The 18,284-nt window shown below is 36.2% G+C and overlaps 1 protein-coding gene across 4 annotated transcripts; it reads right to left on the bottom strand.

The window, feature by feature from the left end:
* LOC109714964 lies at positions 8,740-15,017 on the bottom strand. 4 transcript variants are annotated; one of them, XR_002217470.1, is made up of 6 exons: positions 14,894-15,017; positions 13,628-14,053; positions 11,883-13,522; positions 9,730-10,271; positions 9,410-9,632; positions 8,740-9,330 (listed from the first exon to the last, which is right to left on the bottom strand). XR_002217470.1 is itself a non-coding variant. In XM_020239731.1 (5 exons), exons 3-5 carry the CDS (start codon positions 10,267-10,269, stop codon positions 8,882-8,884), a joined length of 1,212 nt encoding a protein of 403 aa, XP_020095320.1. In that variant the 5' UTR covers positions 10,270-10,271; positions 12,174-12,182; positions 12,592-12,641; the 3' UTR covers positions 8,740-8,881. The 4 variants fall into 4 exon arrangements, 2 of the variants coding, with proteins under 2 accessions (XP_020095320.1, XP_020095319.1); XR_002217471.1 differs by lacking the exon at positions 14,894-15,017 and adding an exon at positions 14,640-14,717; XM_020239731.1 differs by lacking the exons at positions 13,628-14,053; positions 14,894-15,017 and having other exon boundaries at positions 12,174-12,182; positions 12,592-12,641.

Below are 18,284 nucleotides of genomic sequence, written 5' to 3'. Positions count from 1 at the left end.
TTAAAAAAAATACTGATTAAAAATAACATAGCGGTTAGTCAGCAAGTTTTGACATGAAAAATAATAAAATACACAAAAATAACGAAAGAAAAAGTTAAAATAGCTTGATCAAAGCTTGCAGTGAGTCTACTATGAAGATTCATTTCATATTTTTTTTATTATTTAATCAGTGTTTCTTTATAAAATTATTAAATTTTGCCTAAAACAATAGGTTTATTACCAATAATGTAAAGATTGACTGGAAAAAACTAATGCTGTGATATTCGTAGAAAAAAATATGGTACGAAGTCAAAAAAACAAAAACAAGTCTAAAATATAGTAAAGAGATTGATAAAAATATAATATAATGATATCTAAACTTTTTTAGAAAATACAAAACAAAAATAATATCAAAATATAGTAAAGTAAATTGTAATCAGCTTGGTTCAAATAAGTGTTAGGGCGCGTTTGGCCAATAGCCTACGCATATTTACGGGTGAAGACGGAGCAAATACTTTATTAATATCGAAAAGGCGGAATACAAAGAAGATCTCTCAAATTAAAGGCCAAAACTTAATTAGGTCAAAAATGCCAAAATTCGTATCCGTACGCGAAACTCCAAAGTGGCTCAGCTTAATTAACACTAGGGCCCCGAATCACCGTACGGCCAACAGGCTTGGTCAACTCTCTCCAACATGCAGTTTAATTAGATGTCTTCTTAACATGCATAACATTGCCTTCATAATTAGATCCCTATCAGGGGCTCTGCAACGCACACCACGCGCCGCCGCAACTGACCACCAACAACTTAATTAATTTGCATGGCCTAATTTGAGTCATGGCTCTGGCTTCATTAACTTAGCCGCATATATATAGGATGTGGCTTCAAATTAGAGTCTAATTGGAACTCTAATCTAATTGGATTTCTAAACACAAGTCTAATCTAATTCAATTTGAATTAGATTCCGACTCATAATCCATATATGCCAAATTATATTAAATTATATTTAATCCTAATTAGATTTTGATTTAACTCCAATTTAGATAACTACAAATCTAAACCAAATATAACAATCTTTATCTTGGTTTAATTTTCAGTTTAGCAGCTGTTATGTCGAGGTCCCCACTAAACTTCACCTTGAATTTAATTCGCCTCAATGCTTCTTAACGCTCCGTGCTCTATCTTCTTCAAACGCCCCATAGGACCTCAAGTGCTACCAACTGCCACTAAGTCCAAACAATGCTTGAACTTGGCAATAGTAAGAGACTTAGCAAGTATATTCGCCGGATTGTCCTTAGTACCAATTTTCTTAACAGTCACCGTGCGTTTCCCAATCACATTCCGAACAAAGTGAAACTTTATATCGATGTGCTTTGTCCTCTCATGAAACATCTGGTTTTTAGACAAATGAATAGCACTTTAACTATCCGAATAAACAATCGTCGGATTCCAACAAAAAGTAAGCTCTCCAAATAAGCCTCTTAGCCACATAGCTTCCTTCATACCCTCTGTCATCGCAATATATTCCGCCTCCGTCGTAGACAAGGCGACATTAGGTTGTAATGAAGCTTTCCAACTAACTGCACATCCACCAATAGAGAATTTATAACCTGAAAGTGATCTCCTCCTGTCCAAATCACCTGCAAAATCCGAATCAATATATCGAACCACACCAACCTTACACCTCCCAAACTCCAAACAAGTGCTAGTAGTTCCTCTTAAGTATCTCAAAATCCACTTAATAGTTTGCCAATGAGCTTTATCAGAATTGGTCATATATTTGCTAACCATACTCACTACGTAGGAGATGTTCGGCCGTGTGCAAATCATGGCGTACATAATACTCCCGACAGCACTAGAATAGGGAATATAAGATATGTACTCCCGTATTATCATCGGACTGTGGTGATAACTCGGCGGAAAGTTTGAAATGCGCCGCAAAAGGAGTGCTCACTAGTTTCGCGTTTGTCATCTCGAAACGCTTTAAAATCTTCTCTGTATATTTCTCTTGTGTTAAATACAGTAGTCCTGACTCATTGCCTCTCTTAATTTTCATACCAAAGAGTTTCTTAGAAGCACCTAAATCTTTCATCTCAAACTCACCCTTAAGTAAAGCCTTCAATTTATTTATCTCAACTATGTCGCTAAAAGCAATTAACATATCATCGACATAGAGCAATAAATATATAAAAGATCCCTTATCAAGCTTTCTGAAGTACATGCAACTGTCACGCTTGCTTCTGTAATATCTATGACCTGTCATGAAGGAGTCGAACCGCTTGTACCATTATCGAGGAGACTGCTTTAAGCCATAAAGCGATTTCTTTAACAGGCAAATATAGTCTTCCTTCTCTTCAATAATGAATCCCTCCGACTATTTTATATAAATTTGCTCCTCAAGTTCTTCATGCAAAAAAGCTGTCTTAATATTAAGCTGCTCAAGATATAGGTCATTCATGGCTACTAACGATAAAAGAACACGAATAGAAGTATACTTCACGACGGGTAAGAAAATATCATTGAAATCAGCACCTTCTAACTGACTATAGCCCTTAGTAACTAAACGAACTTTTACCTTGTATCTTCCACATCGGGAATTCCGTCCTTTCTTGAAGACCCACTTGCAGCCAACAATTTTCTTGCCTGTAGGTGGTTTTACCAACTCCCATGTACGATTCTTATGAAGAGACTCCATCTCCTCGTTCATCGCCACCAACCACTCTGCAGAACTGACACCAGAAATAGCTTGAATATATTAGGAAGAATCACCTTCTTTTTCTGTGTCTTGTGCCACTGAAAGAGCGTAAGCAACCATATCTTCATAACCGTATCTTTGCGGTGGTTTGGTCTGTCTCCTCGCTCTGCCTATAGCAATGCTCTGCCTCTCAACTTGTGAGGTTTCAATTACTGAGGTGTCTGGCGACTGAACTTGCTCTGACTGAGAAGAATCCTGCAACTGAACTATACCATTGGTCTCTACCTCCACCTGCTTGCTAGGACTCGGGGTCTCATCAGAAGAATTACCATAGGATATAACATAGCAAATTTATCAAATATGACATCCTATTAATAATTAATTTAGATGATTCAGGACATCACAATCTATATTCCTTAACTCCCGATGCAGAACAAAAAAAAATGTACTTTTTAGCCCTAGGTTCTAACTTGCCTTTATTTATATGAATATAAGTAGGACAACCAAATATTCGCAAATTAGGATAATCAGAAGGGCTGCCAGACCATACCTCCTCCGGAGTTTTGCAATCAAGTGTTGAATGTAGAGATCGATTCACCAAATAGCATGCCGTAGAGATCGCCTCTTTCTAGAAACTCTTAACTAAGCCAGTATTAGAGAGCATACAACGAGCTCTTTCTAAAAGAGTTCTGTTCATCCGTTCGGCCACCCCGTTCTGCTGTGGAGTATGCCTAACGGTTTTATGTTTGACGATTCCTTCATTCTTGCAGAATTCTTCAAACTCCGATGAACAAAATTTCAAACCATTGTCGGTCCTTAATCTCTTGATCTTCTTTTCAGTTTGCTTTTCAATCATGACCTTCCACTGCTTGAAATAATTGAACACCTCATCCTTACTTTTCAGAAAGAACGCCCACACTTTACGAGAATAGTCGTTAATAAAAGTCAACATATATCTAGCACCACCATGAGTAGGAGTACGATAGTCCAGAGTACCTTTTGTCCAGTGAACTGCGGCCTTAAAGCTGACTCTCTTTTATTTGCCAAGAACACAATACTCGCAGAAATCCAACTTTTCTAAACTCTGACTACCAAGTAGACCTCTCTCGCCCAACTTCATCATACTATATTCACTCATATAGCCCAGTCATATATGTCATAATCCGTTGCTATCAGAATCTGACATAGAGGAAGAAGTCACCGCTGCTGAACCTGTCACAGTAAAACCCTATAGAACATATAACATGTCGGACAACTTGGCCTTCATCACTACAAGATTCCCTTTAGCAATCTTTATTAATCCATTAGCTGAAGAATACTTAAAGCCTTTAGTATCAAGTGTACCCAATGAGATCAGATTTTTTCTCATATCCGGAACATGTCGAGCCTCAAATATAGTCCTCACTACTCCATCGAATATTCGTACCTGAACAATGCCAATTCTAATAACTGTACACTTAGAGTGATTTTCCATCAGTACATCTCTACCTTGAATAGGCTTGTACGTCGAAAACCATTCTCTATGCGTACAGATATAAAAGGAACATGCGGAATCTATAAGCCACTCATCCTGTTTGTGTGTCTTATCCGTAACTGTGAAGACGATATCATTTTTATCTGATTCTCCTGCTGCAACACTTACTTCTGCTTCAGTATTGGTGCTTTTTCTGACCTTGATTTTTATCATCGTTATTCTTTCACTGCTCTTTATTTTTCAACTTGAAACAATCAGCTTTTATGTGACCCTTCTTCTTACAATAACCACAAATCAGATTTCTGTACTTTGATTTTGATCTAAATGTAGCTCTATTACCGGAATCCTTCTCCCGAGACCTCCCTCTAGCGACCAAACCTTGTCCTGAAGCTCCACTTGTCTCGTTGCTTATCTGTAAGTTAATTCTCTCTGATGAAAGTAAAGAAGATTTAACATCATTGAGATATAGAGTATCTCGTCCAAACAAGAAGGTCTAACGAAAATTCTTGTAGGAGGGCGGCAGAGAACATAATAATAAAAGGGCTTTATCTTCCTCCTCGATTTTAATATTTATAGAGCGGAGATTCATAATAATAGAATTAAATTCATCTAAATGCGATTTAATTATGAAGAGACGTTACTTCAAATATAACTTGTTGGTGAGAGACTTCGTCATGTAGAGAGACTCTAATTTAAGCCAAAGCCCTGCAGCGGCCTTTTCATCCAAGACCTCGCGCAATATCTAATCGAATAAATATAATTGTATTGCCGTAAGAGGTTTGTCATCAATCTTCTTCTTCTACTCCGGCGTCAAAGAATTAGACATCTTTGCTTTTTCCAACAGTATCTTCTGCAATTCTTGTTGCGTTAATATAGCAAACGCATCTTGACTTACAATAATGCGAACTGTTGGTCCTGTCAAATTTCTGAATCTCGAACTTCGTTGTTATCTTAATCCTCAAAGGGAATAGAAAGGCTTTGATACCAATTTGTTAAAATCGGAACGATAAAAAATAGATTCAGAAAATAACTTAATGCAAGAAAAAGAAAAGAAAAGAAAAAAAAGTACATCGATATTTTACGTGGTTCGGCCAACGACCTATGCGCGTCCATGGACGAACACGGAGCAAATACTTTATTAATGTTGAAAAGACGGAGGACAAAGAAAATCTCTCAAAAGGTCAAAACTTAATTGGATCAAAAACGTCAAAATTGGCATCCGTACAAGAAACTATGAACTGCCTCGGCTTAATTAACGCCACGGCCCCTCATTACCGTACGGCCAATAGGCTTGGTCAACTCTCTCCAACATGCAGTTTAATTAGCATGTCTTCTTAACATGTACATGCATAGCATCGCCTTCATAATTAGATCCCCAACAGAGGCTCTGCAATGCACACCGCGCGCCGCCACAACGTGACCACCAACAACTTAATTAATTTACATGGCCTAATTTGAGTCATGGCTCCGGCTTCATTAGCTTGGCCGCATATGTATATACATATATACATACACATATATATATATACACATATATGTATACATATATACACACACACACACACACACACACACACACATATATATATATATATAGAATTAGGCTGGAATACTCACTACAACAAAATTAGGTTATGGGGACACATGTTTGGGACACTTTTGAATAAGTATCCCATTTATACTAAAACTTAAAAAAACATCTACTAAGGCCTAAATATAAAGTCCAATCTAACCAAAAATAAAAAATTATTCTACTCAACCCACCACACCCAGTCCATTTAGCCCGATTACAAACAGAAAAGAAAAAAAAAAGAAAAATCAATTACCATCTTTTCTTCTCTCTTCACTCAATCTACTGAAATTCTAGACGAAGAGCCTTTCCTGTCGTCCTCCTCCGCCACTGCAGCCAACGCAATAGAGTTTCGGCGGTTGCTAAATGCTTAAATAAGTGTTGGTAAATTAGCAGCACTCTTTTAGGTTATAACGACACTCTTTAACTGTCACTATATACCTAGCGACCCACATATAGCAACACTTTTTAAAAGTGTCGGTAATTTTAGCTAGCAGCACTTTTTTAACATGTACCTACATTTAAAAGTGTAGCTATAGACCGTTTTTGTTGTAGTGACTATTAATAGTAAAATGCTTTTTTTGCTATCAAGTTTTTAACCCTTGGATGAAAAATTGTAGGGTCAGGATGATATTAGTTGTTTAGAGTTGAGTGGTCCCCCTAGAGTTGAGTGGTCTCCACTGGGTTATAGTATTTAATCCAATGGTTAGAAATAATGAAAAGAATTGATCCAAAGGCTAAAAAACTGGTAGCAACAATAAATTTTGCTATTAATAGTAGTCCAGTCCAACTCTACATATATATATATATATACACACACACACATATATATATATATATACATATATATATATATATATATATATATATGATGTGGCTTCAAAATGGAGTCTAATTGGAACTCTAATCTAATTGGATTTCTAAACACAAGTCTAATCTAATTCAATTTTTCGACTCATTATCCATATATGCCAAATTAGATTAAATTATATCTAATTCCAATTAGATTAGAATTTAATTCCAATTCAGATAACTACAAATTTAAACCAAATATAACAATTAGTGCCCTACTTAATTGAAAAAAACTAAGAAAAAAAACATAAAGAAAAATAAAAAGAAAGTTTAGTCTGGCATTATGTTATGGACTAATGAGCATCTCTGTTTTGGCCTTCATCACATTTAAAATGGTTTAGCCCAAATCTATGAATTGAGAAAAAGGTACAAACAATTTTATATTTAAACTTCAAATTTTTGATCACTTTGTTACTTACCTTTTCTTTTCTTTTGTTTTTGGTTTTTTTTAGTAGCTATCTAACCTTCCTTCCAATTTCAAAACATTTTGTCAAATCCTATTAGAATTTAATGCTTTTCATCAAAAGTTGTAAAATACTTTGCCAATTAAGTGAGAAAATAAGTATCAGGTTTTAGAATAATCTGCCAAAAGATTAGAAAATACCATTGAGTTATGATGTTGAGTTGGCTAAATTAAAAAGAGAAAAATCTGTAAAAATAAGCACTATGATGGAAGTATTTTTCGTATTTGCATTTCTATGTGCACTTCAAAACTTACTGTAGTTCACAAAAGATCTATACACGTTTACGAAGAAAAAAGGCAAAGAAGAAGGAAAAATAATCAGTCAAGAAAACTAACTCCGAAATGTCACTAATGCACTCCCAAATGTCACTAATGCTAAGTGTTGGGATCGATCGAGCACCGAGAAATAGCATAAACAAATTAGTCAACGATAATAATAATAATAATAATAAAGCAAAAATGTAACGGTTTTGAATGAGAGAAAGAGTGAGGAATCATAAAACTCACTTGAATTATAGATCATTTTGATCGATTCAACTATCCAACCTTTTAAAATTTTAATTTTATTACTCAACATTTCAATTTGTTTGATCTAAATAATTTGATAGCTTTTATGATATAAAATTTAAGCTAATTACTTATTTTAATAAATTTATAGCTATATAAATTGATAAAATATACTAACCAAACCCGTAAAGATAAACATCTTATTCAAATTTTAAAGTTAAAGAATCACAAATTGGCTCAAATTAAATAAATTAAAAGGTCAAATAGTAAAATCAAAATTTTTAAAGATTAGATAGTCAAATCCAAATAAGTGACAGTTGAGGTAATTTTTATATATTTTAGAGAAATTACAGTAATTGCACAGTTAAGAACACTGAGATTTATATGGTTTGGCCGAAGCCTACGTCTACGGAGGCCAGAGCAAGAAAGAGAATCACTATAAAGTAGTTAATAAGCCAGCGTTTAGTTGCGGGATAGGGAGAGGATAAGGGGTTATCCTCCGGCCCCTTATCCCAAACACAAAGAAAAGGCTATCCCACCTCTTAGGCTGCGTTTGGTTCGGGGATTAAAAACTTTGGTATAAATTTTTTTAACCCTAGGATAGCTTGTTATTCCAGAATACTTAGGAATAAAATGTAAATACCGTTTGGTTGGTAAAGCTGGTATTCTAAGGATTAGCTGAAATTGTATTTGGTTAATTTGGTGGAATAGTTGAGAATAGTGAAAAGAGATGAATGTTACATTTTTTATATACCTATTTTGCCCTTGGGTGCTCTTTCATATATATGGTTAATAATACACATACAAGTACATGTTGGTTTAGAAAATTTGATAAATTGATAAACTTTTTTATTTATTTGGTTATAATGTTAAGTTAATTAATATGTTTTTTAAAATATATTCTACTTGTTACGAAATCTCAACAATACATAACAAAATTAGATGTACGGCCAATCGATTTTTTTTTTAATTGTAGCAAAGTTGTAAGAGACGAAATTATTTAGTTACATCATTCGACATTATAACAAAGCATAATTCTCATTTAAAATATTCTAACACAATCAGTTTGCAAAACTGATGCAGAGAACTAAAAGTTAAAATACAACTCCAATCAACAAACATACCAATTAACTAAAACAAAATTTGTATATTAAAATTAATCAAAGCATTTTACGGCTGAAAGTAATCAGTGCAAACATAACATAACTTAACTTCCAATTACAAAGATATGGAAAACAGCACGCAATAACTTCAGTTTAAAGACACAGCACATAAGTTGAGAAGGAAAAAAAAAAGCATAAAGTAAAAAACAAATTTACATCATTCTCAATATTTTCCTCCTATCTATTGTTCCAAAGTTGCCCTGTTATCATAGTGCGAAGGGCGTCTCCTCTCCGAGACTCGTCTGGCCCAACAGGAGCTGATGATTCATCAAGTGTGTCGTCCATCGGCAATGAGTCCATTTGCATGTTGAAGTACCTATCGGTCCCTTGGTGTCTTTTGATGAAATTGTGTATGACACAACATGCGAGGGCAATGCGACACTGCACCTTGTAGGGAAATGGTGTTGCTTGTCGAAGCACCTTGAACCGCCTCTTTAGGATCCCAAAAGCTTTCTCAACTACGTTTCGCAATTGAGCATGACGATGATTATATAAATCTCGAGGTCCTCGATGCCTTCGGGCTTGTGCATTTACATCAAATTGGCTCAAGTGATATCGTTCCCCTCGATAGGGCGCGAGGAAGTGATCAGTATTCGCATATCCAGAATCAACAAGATAATATTTTCCTACACACACCAGAACACTTTATGAAAATTAGACAAATGATAAGCTGAGAAACACATCACCTTGCAAATCATTACTGACCTTCCGGGACAGCGAAACCGCCACTCTCGCAACACCATCGCAGTACCCTCATATCAGCTGCAGAACCCTCCCACCCGGTGCACACAAATAGAAACTGATGGTCAAACGAGCATGCGGCCATCATGTTCTGAGAAGTAAATCCTTTTCGACACCGATATCTTGGTTGCTTATGCTTCCGTACAACCACCGGTATGTGAGTCCCATCTACTGCACCAATTGCATTCTAAATTCAAAAGATAAATAAAATAGTTAGCTTCAAATATTTCGGGACTCCAAAGATTTCAAATTTTGTTTTCACAAAGTTTCAACTTGCGACTCACCTTGAATGGATAGAATGTCGGATTTTCCTTTATTCTAGGGTGTACTCCTGTATTTGATAGTGGGAGTTGGATGTAGTCATGCCTAAGTTCAACCACGCCGCGCAGTACATTATTAAAATGCCTGCTAATCGTTTCTCCAGAATGTTGAAAAGTTTCCGCCAAAACTCTATTGGCCACGGCATGACCTGTACCAAATAGAAATATACCAAGCTGCTCGTCAGCAGTTAAATGCCTAGTATTTTGTATAAAACCCCTTCCAACCAGTTCTTCTCGAAGCCTTGTAAACATAGTGGTGGTCATCCTGAAATGTTGATAACCTCTATCAGGGTGTCCACGCAATATGTCATGAATTAGCTCGTGGCCAGTAAATGGCCGAGTTCGACAAGGCTGCCTATAAATAGTGTTGTGGAATGAAAAGTCCCCCTCTTCGATAAGTAAGGCATGCACTTCTTCCCAATAATCTTCTTCCTCATCTAAGAATGTCATGAGATCGGCAACAAGTGTTGAAGAAAAAACACGCTGATTGTTTGCTCCAGCCATGACTGCATTTGAAGAAAAAACTCTGATGCAATATGTATCTATGCAATAACTTGAGCTTAAGTAATAAAGAGGACAATATAAGTAAACTGTACTGTGTTTAACATATGTTGGGTTAGGATGACTTAAAGTCACACTGGCATAGTGGCAAATATACCGCATGTACTGCCCCCCTACCCTGTGATGGCTCAGGTAATAAAGAGCTCAAGTGAGAATGATGGCTGCAAGAGGTTTCCCACTGCCCCCCAACCATTCACGACCAGTGCTCTTTACTTCATCATTGCCGGAGCGAGTAACACGCAGATTTCAAGTTGAGAATAAGCAAAGTCATACATAGTTGCAGCAACAACAATTAACAATAGGAATCAATCAATTGAAGTACCATGGTTGCAGGAGCAGTAACTAAGTTATAGAGACTTGAAATTCCCAATTGTCATGTTACTTGCAATTTGCAGCAGTCACTTACCTCGAGTAATATTAATATGAACCCAATACCTGGAGGTTAGAAGAGGATTCATGTGTTGGCTCAGGTAATAAAGGGCCCAAGTCTGAATGGTGGCTGCAATAGGTCTCATATTGCCCCCCAAAACCATTCAAGACTGTTGCAAGCTTTATTCATCATTGCCGGAGCGCGCTTCGTTTGTATTTCAAGTTGAGAAGAAGCAAGCGGGGATTAAAAATGCTTGAAACAAATGATCTCCCATTGCTATAAAACTATATTTCTGTATAGATCTGAACAAATACCAAAGCATGCATGCCACAAGCGAGATGGAATAATTACAATATTAAACTGTAAGCATGATAAAGAAGCGAGAAGCAACTTGTTTGCATAATCCTAGACCAAATGATTCAGTTGGAAAATATTTTACAACGTGTTGACAAAAACATACTTTTGAAATCATGTTACATGAAACTTTTAGCCGTCACTTACCTCTAGTAATAGTAATTGAACCTAATAAGTGGAGGTTAGAAGAGAGTTGGAGATTAATTACATGCTGCTGCTGAACAATCATGTGTTGGCTCAGGTATTAAAGGCCCCAAGTCTGAATGGTGGCTGCAATAGATCACCTATTGCCCCCCAAACCATTCAAGACTAATGCAAGCTTTATTCATCATTGTCGAACCGCATACTGTTTGTATTACAAGTTGAGAAGAAACAAGCTTATACATACTAAGCTTGAAGCAAAGTCATACCATTTTGGCAAAATTATATTACCTTTTATACCTGGCCATGATTGAAAACAGATCAGATTATATAGGAATCATAAGCTTCAACTATGGTAGAACACACCAATTAATAGAAGTATGACAAACAATCGAAGTTCCACACTTGTAGGTACAATATATGAGGTACAGAGACCAATATAAAGTTACTAGTTGCACATGGATGCACTTACACAGGGACATATGCAAACAAAAGATCAGAACAAATTTTAAATAAGCTACAAGTAAGATGGAATAATTACAATATTAAACTGCAAGCATGATAAAGAAGCGAGAAGCAACTTGTTTGCAAAAACATGGACCAACTGAACCAGTTCGAAAATTTTTTACAACGTCTTGACAAAAACATACTTTTGAAATCATGTTACATGAAACTTGTAGCATTCACTTACCTCGAATAATAGCAATTGAACCCAATAAGTAGAGTATTGAAGAGAGTTGGAGATTAATAACACTGCACCTTGCAGCTGAACAATCATGTGTTGGCTCAGGTAATAAAGGGCCCAAGTCTGAACGGTGGCTGCAATAGGTCACCTATTGCCCCCCAAACCATTCAAGACTGTTGCTAGCTTTATTCATCATTGCCGGAGCGCGTACCGTTTGTATTACAACTTGAGAAGAAGCAAGCTTATACATACTAAGATTGAACCAAATAATCATCCATTTCGGCAAAAGTATATTACCTTTTATACCTGGCCATGAAGGAAAATAGATCAGGTTATATAGGAATAGGATTCCAAAAGTATGGTACAACACAACAGTTAATAGAAGTATGGCAAGCATATATATAGGAAATTGAAACAAGTGCTTAGCTAATGAACCAAACTTATACCTTTCATACCAATCACCTCTTGTGCTCATCAATGGTAAGTAAAGACTAGCAAATAAAAAGTTGAGAAGAAGCAAGCTGTGCAGAGTAACAGTTATAGAAATTGAAAAAGCATGGATCAGCCTACAAGTCCTTCATAGTGGACATACTGTTTGAACTTAACAAAGCATATAAGTAAAGCATAGAGTACATGTAAAATAGAAAGAGTACATTAGTTAATACATGCAGCATCTCAGAGCTTTATGCAAACAAAATAGATAATAAGTGCTCACTTAATTAGTACTAAGTAGCACAACCAGGAAGTGCCAAACACCAAAAAAGGGCAAGTTTCTTCATCAATCCAAAAGTACGAACTTAATTAGGCGGAAAAGATGGCCTTTCCGGCGAAAATGATGGTAAATTAGAAGAGCCAGAAGGTCCTGCAGGAGGAAAAGTGGGCGTGCCAAGTGGGAAGCTTGCACTTGCAGGTGGAAAGGATGCAAATGGTCCAGGAGTAAAGGATGAAGATGCTGCTGTGAAAAAGGGTGCAGTAGGTGCAAATGATGATGCAATAGGCCTTTGTCCAGCATAAAATTGTTGCATGGCGATTTGACGATCTATCCACATGCACAACATATCGCCACTCAATTTCATAAAAATAGGCCTATTGCGCTCATCTTTTAAAGCCTCACACACAGCAAGTAAACCATCAGGAGTCAAGTGAGCAACAGTGGAGAGCCTTTCCATACACTCCTCTATTGAGTGAATTTTTGGCCGAGCTTGTAACTCACGGTCCATTATAGCTTGTGCAATTTCAGTTCTTTTTTTTCCCAATTCAACGAGCTCATAAATTGCTTGCGTTCGACCGTCATCTTTTCGGCGACGGTTTGAAGTTGGTGTAGGATTTGGTGGTGACACTCGCGGCCTCTTCAACGATGAAGTGCGGCCGGAGCCACTACCTTCATAGTGGGTACTTACTTTAATTGGAGTCGGAGTTGGAGAAGTTGAATTGGCGTCATTAACGTCCTCTAAATTCTTGGCAAAGTTTTCCATATTGAGTGGTTGCGTAGCAGGAGAGGAGGAAGAGGTGCTACGAACATCCTCGACCTCCACTCGGGAAGTAAATCCATGTCTACCGGTTGCAGTACCTTTTCCAGTCAAGAATTCAATAGATTGATATGCCGGAAATGGTTTGTCCCGACACTTAGCATAAGCAGGATTTTCCTAAAAATGGAAAAAATATATATATGATATGCATAAGTTCACCTATAAAAAGGAATAATTTGGGTTTAGATAAAACGATAGATTGTAAAATATTGAAACACATACCGCTATAATGGCATCCCAATCACTGGAGTCACCCGCAGTTGGAATATTTTGTGTGGAATCCCACCCCCATCCACTTTTGTTGGCTAAAGTTTGATACATCAAATATTGACGCTTCAAGACTTTCAAACGGTTTTGCAAATGAACTTTGGTAAAGCCCAATTTTGTCCTCTCATTGAAATCTCGAATCATTCTAGTCCATGCCAATGGAGTAAAACTCCCATTGACAAAGTTCCCAAGAGTATGCTCCTCTATCATTACGTTCAACATTGCGGAGTCCATTATTTCTGTCCAGTTACCCGATCTTACCCTGGTTTTAGTTGATTCTTGCATAGAGCAATCTAAGCTTTGACTGTCAGTAGAGGGAACATCAATAAATGAGCCCTTGTTTTTCAAATTAGGCTGCAGCGACTTTTTTAGAGGAGCCATCTGAGATGAGTAAGCAAACAAATCAATCATATGTATTCCTGCATACATATTAGATTGGTTTATTACTGGGTCATTATGATATATAATTTTTTGAAATGCCTCAGGGGATAAGGTTGTACATGACTCCATGGCGGCTGCACTAGTTCAAAAAACTATGCCACCCTGCCAAGGATATGTAATTATCCTTTCCCTACATCATCGAATAATTTTTTTAAAAAAATTTCCCTCGAAACAAATGGCCAAATGGCAATGTTCTCTGTTTTCATGGTTGGATTGTAAAGTAAGGAGCATACAAAAGCTAGGCTCTACTTGTATAAAACAACAAACAGTAGCCTCAGGTAGTAGAAAATGTCAAAGAGAAATCTACAAAAAGTAGTTGACATTACAAGATAATCATATGAAATCCCACCTCGATGAGATCAGAAAAAGGCTGAAAATTTCAACGTTGAAGACTTCTCCTCCAACAATGTCAGCCAACAAAATAGTAACAGAGATACAGTTTGAAGCTAATGGCAAAGAGAAGCACTACCTTTGAGTCCCACCTAATTTAAAGAGAAGAAGGGCACAAAAACTTCATGCCTTATACCTGTGAGGATGGTTTTCGCACTTAATGGCCGACTTGACACCACAGTATAGTCGGCAAAGAGGAAGGAGGAGGTTTCGTACATCAGAAGCCCACATGTTGACCCAAAGGGGGTAGTACCCATTAATATCCATCAAATCGAAGGGTTTGAGAGATGAATGTTACAGATGAGGATGGATCTCGAGCGAGATCTTCCTCATTGATGGCGGTAGTTGAGAGAGACTGCCAGAGAAGTAGGGAGGAAGAAAGCAAGATACGAGAAGGATTACCGATGAAGCCGAATCCCAAATGAGATCTTGCTTAAATGGGCTTTTCCCAGCAGATTGCATCGAGAGAAGTGGAGAGGAGGAAGAAGGCGGCTGACACGAGGAGGCAGGAGGATTTGGGCGGAGTAATTAGCAAGGAGGAAGGTAGGTATGGGGCATTAACGGAGGCGAGGAACGCGTAGGCGACGAAGATGCATTTTACCAAATTTCCAATCCCTGCCCCTGAGCTAACCCTAGCAAAGTTGTTTATTCCATGGGTGGTGGGGAATTGGTCTTAACGGGTTATCCTTGGATAACCCGTTAAGACAGGGCTAAATTAAACCCACAATTTAATGGGCTGTTTGGGTGAATTAGCAAGATAAAATGGGCTATTCCCATTTTATCCTGCAAACAAACGGTACCTTAAGGCCCTGTTTGGATCGCGGGATAAGCGGGGATAATGAAAGTTATCCTCGCTATTCCGCCAAACGGGATGAAATTTGGCCAGGATATTTTATCCCGGTCAAATCTTTCTATTTCCGGTTATCCCGGAATAGCAAGGGATTTGCTATTCCACCATTTTGGTGGAACAGTCGACTATTCGGGAATATATTGGCTGATGAATTAGTAGTTGTTGTTCTTGTTTCTTTAGTCCCTTCAGTAGTTCCTATACCTGTCATGTTTCTTGGATTATTTACAAGTGGTATTCAAGCTCTTATTTTTGCAACGTTGGCCGCGGCTTATATAGGCGAATCCATGGAGGGTCATCATTGACTAGTTTTCGAAATAGTCTTTTTTTTTAGCTTATCCCAATTCATGCATGGTTCAAGATAATCTGCTTGGTTGGAGAACATAATAGATATAAATACGTATGAAGATATGACCTAGAGTCGTAGGAGAGAAGATGAACGATATTACGGAATTGTAAAAAAAAAAAATGGGTTGGGGAGGTCACACTAGATGTATGTAATGTCTATAAGTCCAGCCACTTTTTGTGTGGGTTTCAAGGAATGATTCTATAATCCGATTCAATATAAAATGCGGCCAGTTTACGTTATGGAAGAAAGAAATGTATATGTAATATGTATATGCAATATTAGATATTCACTAGTTATATAGTCCTATCTATATATAAATATAAGTCCTTATACCCTACCTTATACCCTACCTATATACTAACTAACTATATATATCTAACTATATGCTATACATATATAATATATATATATAGTTAGTTATAGCAAAATAAAAAATATATATATATGTATTGATATACATATTGATATCGTTATATTGATATATTGATATCGTTGATATCGATCATATTGATATCCATTGCATATATTGATGATTGCATATATTGATTTGATTGCAGTTTACTGCATTTAGATTAGATGGATTACAAGATAAGTCAAGTCCTTTCTTCTGTTTCATTTGTGATTGTGGATTGGATGAAAAAACAGATGAACTCAAGGATATAGAAGAGTAAAGAACGAAGGATTGAATGAAAGAATGGTTGGAAAGAAAGAAATGCAATAACTAGAACCGTATGTATATGGATTTACAAAAACTTCATCATGGGTAGAAACTAAAAACGAGATATCGAAGTAGTTCTGACGAGTCAGTAATATTATCATTAGTTTTTAGTTACTTCGACCCAATAGATCTTAATGATCAAACTTAATGATAAAATTAAGTAATAATTCATTGGTCGATTGTATCATTAACCATTTCTTTTTCTTTTTTTTGGTGCGAGGAACTTACCATGAATCCACTGATTTCTGCCGCTTCCGTTATTGCTGCTGGATTGGCTGTAGGACTTGCTTCTATTGGACCTGGAGTTGGTCAAGGTACTGCTGCAGGCCAAGCTGTAGAGGGTATTGCGAGACAACCAGAAGCAGAGGGTAAAATACGAGGTACTTTATTGCTTAGTCTAGCTTTTATGGAAGCTTTAACAATTTACGGACTGGTTGTGGCATTAGCGCTTTTATTTGCGAATCCTTTTGTTTAATCCTAGAAATGTAAAAAAGTACCTTAGATTACATACTCTTTTTACTTTTTTTCTTATTTTATTAACTTGAAATTAAATTGCCGTTTCCTTCTTCGAATTATATCAACACTTTACTCCTATAATTACTTATTTGTTGAGACTCCAGGAAGGACTGCTTTGAGGATGAGGAATTACCAGATCACTCGCTTTCTTCCTTCCCGTCCTTAGCTTAGTACAATGGAAACTTTTTTCCTTTTAGGAAACGTTTCCACAAACGATATATTTCGCAATTGAAATGAGACCTAAGACCTAACCTAAATGAAATTACTAGATTTAATCTATTCCCATTAAAAAGGGGGAAATTCAATTAAAAATAAATAAATTGATCAAAAAAGAAAGGGGCGAGCGAAGTGATAGAAAAAGAACTTTGTTCTTTGTCAGTCCTATCTATAAGAGGAGAGCATATGAAAAATNGAGTGTAAATTTGGAACGAATCAATGTCAACGTTCATAAGAACCAAAACCGGAACAATATTAGACTACTCTGTTGCGCCCTAACAGTATATCTTTGCAACGAGTACTTTTTCTCATTCAATCGAACAAAGAATAAAAGCTAATTATATTGTTCTATTATGCCCCGAGAGCGTAAATTTGCGACAAATCGATGTCAATGTTCATAAGAACCAAAACCGGAACAACATTAGGCTACTCAGTTGCGCCCTAACAGTATAAATTGGCAACGAGGGCTTTTTCTCATTCTATCGAACGAAGAGTAAAAGCTAATAAAATTGTTCTATTATGCCCCGAGAGTGTAAATTTGCAACGAATCGATGTCGACGTTCACAAAAACCAAAGCCGGAACAACATTAGACTACTCAGTTGCGCCCTAAGGCCCCGTTTGGTTGGGGGATAAGCAGGGATAATGAAAGTTATCCCCGCTATTCCGCTAAACGGGATGAAAATTGGCTGCGATATTTTATCCCGGTCAAACCTTGCTATTCCCGATTATCCCGAGATAGCAAGAAATTTATTATTCCACCATTTTGGTGGAATAACGCTATTCCAATGCTTAATTTCAAACTTAATTAAAATTATAAATTGAATTAAAACTAAATTATATAAATATAATATGTTATATATTATAATACATTATTTTTATTATAAAATTATTAATTGTACTATATTAATACATATTATTTATATTTAAATATTATAATAAAATTTATAATAAATTATATTTAAATATTATAATAAATTTTTTTTATTAAATTTAAATTTAAGTAGAATTTTTTTAAAAATTATAAATTTATTATAATAAATTATTTTTATTAATTGTTCCCACCACTATTCTTATTTTAAAATTTTAAAAATTAAAAATTTAAATTTTTAAAATTTATAATTTATAATCTCAAAA

This window comes from Ananas comosus, linkage group 9 (assembly GCF_001540865.1).
Source record: "Ananas comosus cultivar F153 linkage group 9, ASM154086v1, whole genome shotgun sequence".
NCBI classification, from domain to species: domain Eukaryota; kingdom Viridiplantae; phylum Streptophyta; class Magnoliopsida; order Poales; family Bromeliaceae; genus Ananas; species Ananas comosus.
The sequence above is the reverse complement of the archived record's forward strand: the minus strand, read 5'-3'. Positions and strand labels throughout refer to the sequence as shown.